This window comes from Vanacampus margaritifer, chromosome 2 (genome assembly GCF_051991255.1).
Source record: "Vanacampus margaritifer isolate UIUO_Vmar chromosome 2, RoL_Vmar_1.0, whole genome shotgun sequence".
NCBI lineage: Eukaryota > Metazoa > Chordata > Actinopteri > Syngnathiformes > Syngnathidae > Vanacampus > Vanacampus margaritifer.
The window spans coordinates 32973981-32987524 of NC_135433.1; the positions used below are offsets into that span (position 1 = coordinate 32973981).

Consider the following 13544-nt stretch of genomic DNA (forward strand, 5'->3'; position numbering starts at 1 on the left):
GAATAGAAATAGATAAAATTTAAATTAAAATAAAATTAAAATAATAAAAATTAAGTGCAGCAATAAGTAGAAGATTCCTATCATATCATATATTCCTATCATACATTGTTGCACGCCAAGATCAACACAACGCCACCCCTAAATCAACTTCTAATTAAATACACACAAAAAATTGCTAATTTATAATGCTGTGTACGACACGTCACCGGCGCTAGCTGTTTGTACTCATGCCGAACCCCCGACCAGTCAACGAGCTAGCTGACTAAGCAGTTTAATAGGTGTAAACGAATCTGCATGTTTCTACCTTCGTGACAGACGAGCTCCTTCTGCACCAAAGCATTACAGAAAATACGTTTTAAGAAAGCAGGCGGACTGAAATGTATCTAATCTTACTATTTGTACTTATTATTGTCTGAAAAACATCCAGACTATTAGTCTTGAGGAGACAACGCTGCATCTTTATGGGCGCATCTCGATGAAGTTGTCTCGATGAACAATTGGGTCAAAATTAAGCCAAATTGGGTCAAAAAGGGACAGACTCAACATTGTAGGTTGTTCAGTTAACCCAAAACATTGGGTCATATGAATAACCCACAAACCAACCCAAGGTCAAAAAATGTGGTTATTTGTGGGGTATTAATTTAATTCAACCCCACATTTAGGACTAAATAACTCAAAAAGTTGGGTCGGTTCATCTTTGACCCATTTCAATTGGGTTATTGAATTAATCAAAAAAGTTGGGTCAAATTAATGACTCACAAAACAACCCAAAAATTGGTTTGATTTGTGGGTTATTAATTTAATTCGACTCCACCTTTGGGGCTATATATGAGAAAGTTTGGTCAAATGAATTGACCTACAAAATAACCCAGTTTTCTGGGTTATTAATTTAATTTGACCCAACTTTTCGGGTTAAATAACTAAAAATGATGGTTTGCTCCACTCTTGCCCCAATTTGAGTTGTTTTTGACCCAACTGTTTTTAGAGTGTTACCTCCAATAAATGGGTCTAATCATTGTATTATTTTCAAGTTTAAAAGCAGTCAAATTGGTGAGTAATTTCTTCCCTGTCTCACACAGTTTCTCAGCTCCAAACACTAAGATATCCACAGAGACTTCTTTTGCCGCCTGCATGGCAACTTGCCACTCCTTGATCACCATAGAAGGCAAACTCTGTGGGGACCCTTTAGACGTCAAGGTGTTCAGCGCCACCGGATCAGTAAGGAGCACTAGATGTTTACGTGTAAAAATGCGTTTGTCTTCCCACGAGACTGCTGTCTTTGTGGGTACTGTAAAGAAGAATAGGCTTCATATTTGAAAGGGAACTTACATTTTATTGCTTTCACACACATTTTTGAAGATTAAGTTCACCTGGCTGTGTAACTTTTACACTTTTGATGGGTCGTCTGGCAATTCAAAAAATTCCAAAGTCAGTTTTCCAAAATATCACCAGAGATTTTGTTTGCCCAGATTCTTGAGGAGGCAACCGAATACCAGACAGCACTTTACAATGCCAGAATTTCTACTGTTGTTCAATTTCCGGATCAGGTAATCCTTAACCACCACCGTGACCCTTATACTTCTCACTTGATGCTGTCTACCTCTTGGAGAAATAAACAAGTCTTCTGTCTTTTAGTCCTGCGAGTTTGGCATTTTGCGCCAGTTCCCGTTCTCCTCGGCGATGCAGAGGATGAGTGTGGTGGTCCGGCAGCTGGGACAAAAACACTTTGACTGCTACCTGAAAGGAGCACCAGAGACTGTGGTTAATCTCTGCAAACCACACACAGGTCAGACTTGTGTTCATGAACATTTTAAGTAATCCAGTATGCCCATTGTTAGATTTGGAGTACCTTTGACACATTGACTGCCATTGACGGCTATAGACGTCAAATATTCCTTTTAACCCGGCTGGCACTAATTAATTTAGTCAAGGTACTTTGGATAGAACTGTTAATATACTGAGCTCACAAATGACAGACAGGCCTGCTCTGACACTGTTTGTCTCCACAGTGCCACAGAGTTTCACGGAGACCCTGGAGACTTACACGCGGCAGGGGTTCAGGGTTATCGCTCTGGCACATCACCAGCTGGACTCTGCACTCTCCTGGCTTAAAATCCATAGCCTCAGCCGGTATGCATTCATCCATACACAGAATTATTACATGGCCGCAGAAACACTCCACACAGAACTCTCTTAAGATGTTTTTTTTTTTTAACTGCATACAATGATTTATGGAGGACACATAGTGGTAGTAGTAGTAGTAATAGTAATGTCCCTAGCGTTGAAATAAAAACAGTTAATCCCCCCTTCAATAAAGATACCATTAATTAATTAGAAACACAGTTGTTAATGTGGTAAAACCAGTGCATTTCTTCTTCTACTTCTTCTCCCCCAAAAATAAATAAATAAAAAATTTGAAGTGACCCTCTAGTTTTTTTAATGGCAATGTATATTTTAAAAAGTGTGTTTTCATGGAAAACATGAAATTGTCTGGTTGACCCCATTGACTTTTGTATGCTAGTGTATGTATTTTGACAAATCAAACTGCCATCCAAACTCTGTTGGCGGTTCAAAAAAAAAAAAAAAAAACTCTGTTGGCGCCAAATTTACAGCTGTCATTGTGCATTCTTCCATTAATATAATGACTGCACAATTACGGGAACATCCCACTCTAGACTACAAAGACATTCTTTTACCTGCCAAGGTTGCTTTATGGATTTCGTCAAGCTTTAGGCTTGACATCAGAAGAATACTTTTTTTCACTGACAAATATGAACAAAGGTTTGTCCTAGAAAATTAGATGGCTACATAGATGGAAAGATGAATAAATAAATGTCTCTTGAATTCAAAGGATAAGATATTATGTGGATAATATTATAAAGACCGACATAAATTAATTCACAAATGTAAATACTGTACTGTACATTCTGAGAATTACCATAGTGTCTGTATTCCATAACGTATACATATGGTTGTACTGTAATTTAAAATACAAAAAGAAAATGCTATGAAAAATGGTTTTCTATTGTGTACGTTACATGTAGTAGAAGAGATGTTGTTCCTTACTGGTGCTTTAAATATATATATATATATATATATATATATATATACATATATATTAAGAAATAGATGGCTAGCTAGCTAGATGGATGGATAAGGTTGACTTCTGTGTTTTTCACATGTGCTTGGACTTAATAGAGAGCAGATAGAGACCAACATGAACTTCCTTGGTTTGATCATCATGCAGAACAAAATCAAAGAGCAGACAGCTGGCGTTTTGCGTGATTTACAACAAGCCAACATTCGGACTTTAATGGTTACAGGTAAACACTCCTTTAACGTCTTCTAATGTTATGTATGGTATGTTTCAAGTCCAGATAATAAGCTCGTTGTTCTTTGCCATCACCTTTGCGTGCTGTTAGGTGACAACATGTTGACAGCGATATCAGTGGCTCGAGACTGTGGAATGATTGGAGGCCATGAGAAAGTCATTATTGCCGATGCCATTCCTCCGACTGATCGAAACCCTGCCACTATCACATGGCGCTACTCTGAGAACTCACTAAAGACAAACAACCAGGTATGAGAATATTATGTGAAAAATGTATATATATTTTTTTATATTTTACTGATGGGGGATGTGTGATAAATTCAAAAAATTGAACTGAATATTAAGAACGAAAATGTAACAAAATCAAAAATCACATTTAACTCATTCACTCCCAGCCATTTTTACTGAAGCAACGCCCTTTGCTCCCGGCTGTTTTACTGGATTTTGACTGATTTTGCAAGGCCCACAGAATATTGTGTTTTATTGCTATAAAAACATGGACCCTACCAAACGAAAGATTAGAGTCTCTTCTTTCATCAGGAAAAAAGTATATTTCTATCTGTTTCCGTTTTGCAGCAATTAACAGTAGAATATAGCTAAGTTTCATCATTATTCACAAATCTGTTGAAAGCTTTTTTGCAACTTGGCCCTTGTAGATCTCTTATACTCTGCTGCCACCTGCTGGCCGTTTTTGTAATAGCTGCTATTGCTTTAAGCATTCTCTTCAGTTCAGAGGCTGCATCAAAGCCTTCTGTATGCTCTAGCATAAAAAATATTATAAATACGTTTTTGGAACCATAGCAATATTTAAAATAGAACATTTTTATACGTTTTTATACTTGAATTTGTGTTGGATGGAAGGAAACATGTGCAGTAGTATTTGATCTTTCAAGTGTTCTTGCTTGCACAAACCCGTTCTGTAATGCCGAGGCACACAGATTCATCCTGTTACTATCATACAGCTCATATAATTGGCTCCCATTCATGTGACTCAAAACAAAGCGCATGTACAGACCTGTCTAAAGTTTGCAAATTAGCATGTGTATGATTTAAAGCAGAAGTCCCAAATTATTTATTTCTTTTCTTTTCTTTTTCTTTTTTTTTTTGTGTAATGTATGCCTGGTTCAACCTTGGTTTCATCAGATCATGATATAGATTTCCTACATTCGCGCTTTTGGGAGATCCGGCCTGGATGCTTTTCTTTGTGAATCTCCAGTGGATTTAAAAATAAATGAATGCAATTCAATTGTCTTTGAATGTGCTTTCACTCTCTGCTCCCATTCAGACCTCTAAGATGATCTTAGCTGATGACGGATTGCAGAGTGAGGAGGACCCTGGCTATCACTTTGCTGTGAGTGGCCGAGCCTTCTATGTCATCACTGAGCACTTTCCGCAACTTGTCCAAAAGGTATTCAGATACATTTTTCGCTTTCAGTTTTCTGTGCCTTGGGTTGACAAAAACTGGATGTTATTCTTTGTCTCTCCTCACCGGGGCGCTAAAGCTGCTCCTGAGAGCCACTGTGTTTGCCCGCATGACCCCAGAACAGAAGACTCAGCTGGTGCAAGCCCTGCAGAGCATAGAGTCAGACAATTGATGTATTTTCACAGAATATGTGTGTTCATTTTTCGGATTTTAGTGTATAATGTTATCTCTCTCTCTCTCTCTTTTTTTTTTTTTACACCATGCAGTTACACTGTTGGCATGGTTGGGGATGGTGCGAATGACTGCGGGGTAAGTATCTGCACTTTTTGCAAATCACACATTCAGCATTTTTTTCCCCAATGAAATCTTGCAGAGTGGTACCATGTCTTACGTGGTTAATTCATTCCGTGACCAAGCTGATCTATGATACATAGGTTATACACTCTAAAAAGAGAATTGTTGAACCAACTTAATATTAAACAGAGAATTGTTGACTAACTTAATAAAATTGCTTCATGTGGTAACACATGATTTGATAAAGTTAATCCAAAGTGAATATATAAAGTTGAATTAATTATGAGTTCATTTAACGTAATATATTTACTTTGGGTTCAGACTTACTATACAACAAAACATATTAAGTTTAATTAATTATGAGTATATTTAACTTAATATATTCACTTTGGATTAACATAACTCAATCATGTGTTACCACTCGGAGCAATTTTAATAAGTTATCAACAATTCTCTTTATTTTTTATTTTTTATTTTTATTTTTTTCTGGAGAGCTCAGTATTGTTCATTTGGTAATTTTACCGATTTGACATGTCATCATCATTGCTCTCTTTTTTATTTTATTTTTTATTTTTTTGTACGTGGGTGAGAATGTGTATGTGCGTGCGTGCGATTCAATTCTCTTTTTAATCTTAAATTGGTTCAACAATTCTCTTTTTAGAGCATAGTATAATTGTGCATAACTAAAGAGTTTCTTCAATCAATTGGGTGTAAAAGTACCATGTTGATGTGAGTTGTTCACTATGAAATTGGTGAATGTCTTCTGTTGCTTCTGTCTCTTCCATGCAGGCGCTGAAGAAAGCTCACAGTGGGATCTCTCTTTCTGAGCTGGAGGCCTCTGTGGCTTCACCTTTCACCTCCAACATCCCAAACATTTCCTGCATTACCAACCTCATCAGGTAGCTTCCAGTTGGACATGATTTTGTCAGTGTCATCCAGTTGTGTTTTTTTACAGAGAATTCAATGTTTCTGTTGTTACATAATACACAATGCATGTTTCCATGCCGGTAATAGTGAAACTGGTTCTCTCACTGTCCACAGGCAAGGCCGTGCTGCTCTTGTCACAACGTTCTGCGTGTTCAAATTTATGTCCCTCTTCAGCCTCATCATGTTTTGCGGAGTCATTCTTCTCTACACGGTATCTATTCTGAAATGTTTGGTCATTTCTTGACTGTTTCAAATTATATTCAAGTATATTACTCATTATAAGGCATGTTGGTAACGGGTGACCTTAAAGGCGGGAAACAGGCAAAACAGGAACATAAATAAAAAATATGTTAAATAAGTTATTGGGCAAAAAAACCAATAGGCACAAATACTAAGCAAGACATCTGGAAAAAAAAATAAAAATAAAATGATGACAAAAATGCAAACAGGTGTCAGGATAATCATACCCAATAATTAAGATCGATAATTGTTACAAGAAAATCATTTATTTATTTATTTAATCAGAAAGATAGCAAGGTATTTTTCCTTTAAAAAAATATGACTGTGTTTAAGAAAAAAAAAGTTAGGTATAAATCCTTTTTTTTTTTTTTTGCCAGATCCATAACTGAAGTCATGTAATCACTGATATCTTAGTTACTATGATTAATTGGAGAAATGTGCTCTTTTGAACATAGAAATAAATTCAAATAATAACCTAATACGATAATAAAATTTCAGAAACCTAACAAATGAAATCACAAGCATGGAAATACATTCTTCGATGTGGTGATAATTATTATTAGATTAATTGTTAGTTTTCTACAATATGCTTAATGCACATTGTGGGCGTATGCCGTGGTCGATTGTGGCATGTGCGCTACGTGCAGCCACACGCATTCAAATGAGCTGCCACTGGGTGGGTGGATGCTGAGCTGTCGTGCTTCCCCGCTGACATTTACAGGATTGTGCCCTATTTAGGTTGTCAGCAATTTTGGAGACTGGCAGTACCTTTTAACTGACACTGTGATGCTTTCTCTAATCATCCTCACCAGTGAGTAATATGAAGTTGTGCACAATAATCAACCAGTCTAATTAACATTTCCATTTTGTTTGGTGTCAGGGGCAACTCAGATTCCTGATCCTGCACCTAATTGTTCAACTGGTTTGTTTTGATGTGTAGTGAGTCTGAACCCACCGTGGAAGAATCTGGTGCGACGCACCCCTCCAACCAGTCTGATGTCCATCCCGGTGCTCTCCTCAATTTTATTTCAGATTCTCAACTGCCTGCTTTTTCAGATCTTTACTTTCTTCTTAGTGCAGCAACAGAGCTGGTATCGGACGCCTCAGGAAATGTGAGTGGCACCTTGTACCTCATTCCACCTTGATTTTTCATGATCCATCACCCAAATAGGTTTGCTGTATATTTTTAACAAACTTTCTCCTCTGTCACAGTCAGTGCAATGGCTCCAGGTTCAGTGACACCTGCAGCCTCAACAAAACAGAAACAGGAGCCCTATATATCATCAAGAACTTTGAAAACACCTCACTCTTCTATGTGTCTGCCTTCCAGTACTTGATCGTTGCCATTGTCTTTGCCAAAGGAAAGCCCTTCAGACAACCAAGCTATAAAAACTGTAAGACTGTGTGTAATGAAAATAGATTGTTGTCAAAGCTTTCATTTTTCACCATGATTTTTCTCATGGTTTATCCAGACACACTGGATTAAAAAACAAAAAAAATAATCTAATGGAATTATAATTTCTAGTATGACATTTTTTTTCAAGCAGCGTGCTCCAATCAGAACAAGTTTTATGAATGGCAACAGGTGGATCCACGCTAAATCAGGGGTGCTCAAGTTTGGTCCTCGAGAGCCCCTATCCAGCCTGTTTTCCATGTTTCCCTCCTGCAGCACAGCTGAATCTAATGATCAGTTAATCAGCAAGCTTTCCAGAAGCCTGATAATGATCCTGATCATGAATCAGGTGTGTTAGTGGAGAGAAACATGGAAAACAGGCTGGATAGGGGCTCTCGAGGACCCAACTTGAGCACCCCTGCGCTAAATCTACATTCTGCCATCTGGTGGAAGAGTATTGAATTGTTCCCCCTGTCAGTATATGTCGCTGGCATAGATAGAGGAACAAAAGAAACATTACTTGTAGCAATCATTTTCACATCAGTTTAGTGAAATTGGATATGTCTGGCTGCACATCTGATGGTTTCCCACGATTTGTTAATGTGCCGCGGCATAGTGCTTGGGAGGTTTACTCTCGGCTAACTTTTTCTGTTTTCTACATTTTAGGGTCATTCGTGTTAACCTGCACTATTTTGTATACTTTTATCCTGTTCATCATGCTGAATCCTATTCCTGCTGTTGATGAACTGATGGAGGTAAACTTAAATGTTTTCATTGATCTGTTTTCGTTTATTCATTGAACGACTGACTCTAATTCACTTACACATGTATATTTAACTAACTATCAGTGGTGGGACATGTAATAGGTACCTCCAGTAGGAGGAGATTTACTAGACTGTCCTCCTCTTAGTAACACTGCTATGATATTACGATTATAGAAATCGTCAAGAGTAGACCAAATGGCTAAGAACCGTGAGGTTCCCCAGGGGTCAATCTTGGGACCCTTGTTATTATTATTATTATCATGTCTAGATTTTCTGGTAGTCTTCTTTGAATCCAAGTGCATTTCCATTCCTCTGTCAGCCATTTTCGTTTAATGTGTGCAGACATGTTTTGCTCTGTTCAACCAATCAGAGGTTGGAAAAACACATGTTATTGTGAGATGGCTTTGAAATCTGTTTGGCCAATGAAACAGTCACAACATTATTATACTTCAAGTTACTTGAGCCAGCACTAGTAATTCTGAAGGCAGTTTAGATGGCATGGCATCACAAAGCTGCTGAAATATGATTGGACATAAAATAAACATACATATACACATAATGGAAACAATGCAGCCTATAGAGATGTTACGAAAAACAACGAAATAGACTGTTAGGAATAAAGTAAGGCAATTTCATGGAACAAATGTTGAATGTAGGTTGTAAATATTTGTTGGTGATGACCCACCAGTCATATCAGCATGATGCTGTATAAATTCCAGTGGTTGGCAGAAAGTGTGTGTCCATTCTCTGCTCATCCTGTTTCTCTTCCTTCCTTCAGATTGCGACCGTTCCTTACGAGTGGCGCATTACACTCCTCATCATTATTTTAGCACATGCTGTTCTGTCTTTCATCCTGGAGGTATGCTCACACTCTCACAAAGTGACGTAAAATCTTATGTGAAAATACAAAATTGCATTCTGTTTGCACAATGATTGTTCCTTGAATATTTCATCCTTTCTAGTCAATTCTAGTCATATGTTCAAATAGTTGTGATTGTGCATGTGTGGGTCTGCGAATCAATAAAATGGAGTCCTCTGATCCCCAAAACATTTTTCCTAGAATTTGACCCTTGAAACTCTGTGGAAGTTTTTCCCAATCAATCCGGGTGTAAAGTGGACCAACAAACAACACACTGCTAACACAACACAGGTTGGCAGGAATTTGATTTGTTTGATTTAAAAACCTCATGGCTACTCTTGCATTCATGCTTTGTCCCGTTGGAATGATTTTACACTTACACTCATTAGCCAATGCATCAAGGTACACATCTACCTTTTAAATTATAACGTACCTTTACATCTTTATACACTGTCAAAGAGCTCTGAGTCTCAGCGTACCTCTTACTGACACACTTTTTGTGTTCTACCTTCATCCCGCACCTGATCTCAGATGGCGAACGAACGTTGGGGCTCGGCCTTCTTCTCCAGGATTTTCTGTTGTAAAAACCGGACCTCAAAGATTAAATACAAGTATCTGGCTCTGAAGCTGCAGGAGGAGCTTGACTGGCCTCCCGCACCCTCCACTATAACCTATGCCGGCACACCTCAACATATATCTGTCAAATTTTGACACCAGTGGTGACGGAAACAGTGGCCTCCCTAGACGCTATTCCTTACTGTTGCTTTGAATAGATTTGTTTTTTAAAGAAATAGATAGGTAGCTAGCTAGATGGATGGATGAGTGCAGTATATAGGGTCAAATACAATTGAACTGAACATTTAAGGACTTTCGGAACAGTTGTTGAAGTACATCTGTGATTTCAGACTGTCCCTGAACCTGAGACTTGATTTAGACTTTTTACATTAAAGGACATTTGTAACAATTTTTTAGTAGGTTGCCTTGTTTTGTGAGGAGAAACTGTGATTTCAGATGTAGAAGGTTATGGATGGATGGATGACTTTTAACCCCAAGGGGTAGTTCACACCTTCTCACCCTCTGAAACAAATAAAAGATGGTTGCCAACAGGTTACAACAGAGCGACAAGAGCAGGATTCAAAGCATTGTATTCTCATTTCAACACACACTCTGGCAGCTGGGTCAAAAAGAGACTGACCCAACGTATTCATTTTGCGTTATTCATTTAAATGAATTGGGTTGTTTTGTAGAAAAATGACCCCAAAATGGGTTATTCATTTGACCCATAAAGTTGGGTCAAATGAATAACCCAAAAATGGTGTTGTTTTTTGGGTTATTCATTTCAGAGGTCCCCAACCCTGGTCCTCAGGGACCGGTATCCAGCCTGTTTTCCATGCCTCCCACAGCCAACACAGGTGATTCATATCATCAGCGAATCAGCAATCTCTGGAGAAGGCTGATAACGATCTCCACCTGTGTTGGCTGTGGGAGGCATGGAAAACAGGCTGGATACCGGTCCCTGAGGACCAGGGTTGGGGACCTCTGATTCATTTGACCCAACATTATGGGTTAAATGAATAACCCACTGACCGCTAAATGAATTGGGTTATTCATTTAAACCATAATGTTGGGTCAAATAAACAACCCACACAACCAAATGTTTTGGGTCATTTTTATACAAAACAACCCAACCCATTTAACCCAATAAGTTGGGTCAGTTCCTTTCGGACCCAATTTGAGTTATTTTTGACCCAAATCTTTTTAGAATACACATTTCCACATGATAAAGCACAAAATATGAGAGCTGAGCTACAGCATGTGAATTTTGTGCTTGTTCGACAAGAGCAAGTTGTGAAAAAAGTACTGAAACATTCAACAGTCGGAAATGTGCATTCTAAGGTTTACAGAAGGTCAACTGTAATTCACTTGTAAAGGTTATAGTGCAAGTTCAACCTGAATGCCCAAGCCCCATGTCCCAAACATTTTGTGAATAGTGTATTTGATCTGCTGTCACATTTACAAGTCACGCGTCTGGTGAAATAAAAATACGCCTCAATAATGTGGACTTTTAAAATGTTTCGCCCTACAATTGAAAACATCTATACTTAATACTTCTTATTTTGTCATATAGGAATTACGTAAATAGAGTTGCAATTGAGATCTTGGGGACTTTAACTTGCCTGTAAACTGTTGAAATCCAGTTATGAAAATAAAATAAAATTGCCACATGACTGACATTTATCTGCTATACAAAAAAAAAAGGAGCTCACTGCTTGTAATAATGTTGTTCCCCTCAATGTCCTCTAGTGTGACTTATTTAAAGCTGCTGAATGCATAAAATTGACTTTCAAATTGCTACTGCCAACTGTTGACGAAAAATTTAACTGCACATACCCTTCTTCACCACACAGGGCGGGGAAATTCAAACCCGAATCCAGTTTGAAAATTATTAGCTCCAGGCTTTCAGGAATACCCATTGTGAACATCTAAGGTGTTAATCCGCTAATTAGAAGATTTTTCAGTCATAAATGGTCAAATAAAAAGGCTACTGTAAAGATATTTTTGGCAAAATTGTTACAAACAGCAGCTTTTATAATACATATGTTTATTATTAAAAAAAAACAAAAAAAACTTCTAGGCTTACTTGTTGGGTACAGTTTTGTTCACAGGTCATCTGCCATCATTACTCCAGGTTGTTTTCAGTGGGCTAAACTATACACAGAAATCCAAACTGGAGTTGGGATAGCCTATGATTTGACTGGTGTTATGAAGACTGGTCTTTCATCTGGAGATGAATTCAAGGTAAGAAACCCGTCCATCCATCATAACCAAAACAGATTAATCATGTGTGCTACAGATGCTATCAAAGGAGAGAGTGGTTTGTACAAGGTTTGGATCATTCTGTTGTACTTTTATTCCTAATAATACTTGCCGAAATTACAGTTACTGGAGTTTTGAACAGTTTAAATTCTCATTCAATTGAGCTTGCGTAAGAATCTGCATTGGGTTCACAAGATTACTAAAAGGGAGGCTTGGCAAATGATCTAGAATGAACGGTTCTGCCATGATGTCATTAGGTGAAACGGCAGCTGTTCTGGTAAACATTTTGTGTGTCCAAGGACTGGTTCAACAAATTTGTTCTTGTGATTCGCTACAACAATGACAGGTCTCAAGGTGAAACCTTACAAGCTGTGTCAATGATAACCCTGTTAGAAAAACATTTCTTTGCACTTACCTATTCTGCTCTCGTGTGAAGACACAAAAGGCCTCGCTCCTGCCTCCTTCTGTCTCTGATATCCTACAATTACCAAACAGACAAAACGTACCTTTGCTGCACGCCAGTTGTGTCAAAGTAAATTGAACTGTCTCTGTATTTTTTTTCCCATATTGTTTACCAACCTAAAGTGTTAAAATGGCTGCCTGTTTTTGCAGATGCAATGAACAAACATTTCATTTTGGGGGTCTCCTGAGAAGTGACTATTTTGGAAGTATGTACAAGGTTTCGGCCCAATGCCAGCTATATGTTGTATGTATGCACTTAAGAAAAATGCTCAGGCATTTTGCAGCCCCAGCATGGTCATATTTGAACTGTCTCCTTGCATGCAAGTTTTATTAAATCGCATCACTCATGTCTCTCAATGTGCTTGTCCTGTCTCTTGTCTTTTGGGGAAGTCAACCCCCAAATGTTCTTTACAATATGTTCAATGCAGGTGATCTCGTCCAAACACGGTATTCTGGTTATATTGCCTTCGTGGAATATGAATATGAACCGCAAAATCCAGTTTTATTTTATTTTATTCATCTCAGGGGGCGACCATTTTTCCACTTGTGGTCAACTGAAAATGACACCACAGTTGCTCAGGGCTCAGAAAACGAACAATCGCGGCTCAGCTTGCAATCGTCACATGACCAAACTCAGAAAACAGCTGAGTTGTGATTGGGGATCAGCTCATCACCAAGCCAAGCCTGATATAACAACTATGATCATTTGAATCAGATGCGTTTGAAGGAAACATCTAAAAGTAGCACTCTAAAAACAGTTGGGTCAAAACCCAATTATGTATCCAAAATGGACCGATCCACTTTATGGGTCAATTTGACCCTACTTTCAGGGTTGTTTTACACAAAATGACCCAATTTTTTGACCCAAGTAAAGGATTTGACCAATATTTATGAGTTGTTTTACACTAAAAGACCCATTTCTTGACTCAAAGTTGGGTCAAATAGACCCAAGTAGAGGATCGGTCCATTTTTGACCCATAATTGGGTTATTTTTGGCCTAACTGTTTTTAGAGTGTGCAGGATAGTGGCCCTGA

General features: G+C 38.1%; 1 protein-coding gene across 4 annotated transcripts in view; it reads left to right on the top strand.

The window, feature by feature from the left end:
* LOC144044239 (polyamine-transporting ATPase 13A3-like) overlaps positions 1–10538 on the top strand; it is a 34398-nt gene extending 23860 nt beyond the window's left edge. The window contains exons 15-32 of one of the 4 annotated variants that reach the window (XM_077558515.1): positions 1080–1218; positions 1470–1547; positions 1636–1786; positions 2010–2130; positions 3199–3323; positions 3423–3580; positions 4617–4739; positions 4834–4913; positions 5021–5063; positions 5838–5947; positions 6090–6186; positions 6954–7026; positions 7156–7327; positions 7428–7609; positions 8275–8363; positions 9151–9231; positions 9433–9522; positions 9763–10536. In XM_077558515.1, coding sequence (XP_077414641.1) covers positions 1080–1218; positions 1470–1547; positions 1636–1786; positions 2010–2130; positions 3199–3323; positions 3423–3580; positions 4617–4739; positions 4834–4913; positions 5021–5063; positions 5838–5947; positions 6090–6186; positions 6954–7026; positions 7156–7327; positions 7428–7609; positions 8275–8363; positions 9151–9231; positions 9433–9522; positions 9763–9942 — 2092 coding nt within the window. In that variant the 3' untranslated portion in view covers positions 9943–10536. Of the gene's footprint in view, positions 1–1079; positions 1219–1469; positions 1548–1635; positions 1787–2009; positions 2131–3198; positions 3324–3422; positions 3581–4616; positions 4740–4833; positions 4914–5020; positions 5064–5837; positions 5948–6089; positions 6187–6953; positions 7027–7155; positions 7328–7427; positions 7610–8274; positions 8364–9150; positions 9232–9432; positions 9523–9762 lie in introns of all 4 variants that reach the window. The other 3 variants (XM_077558519.1, XM_077558517.1, XM_077558518.1) reach the window with 3 other exon arrangements.
* Positions 10539–13544: the final 3006 nt, after the last annotated feature.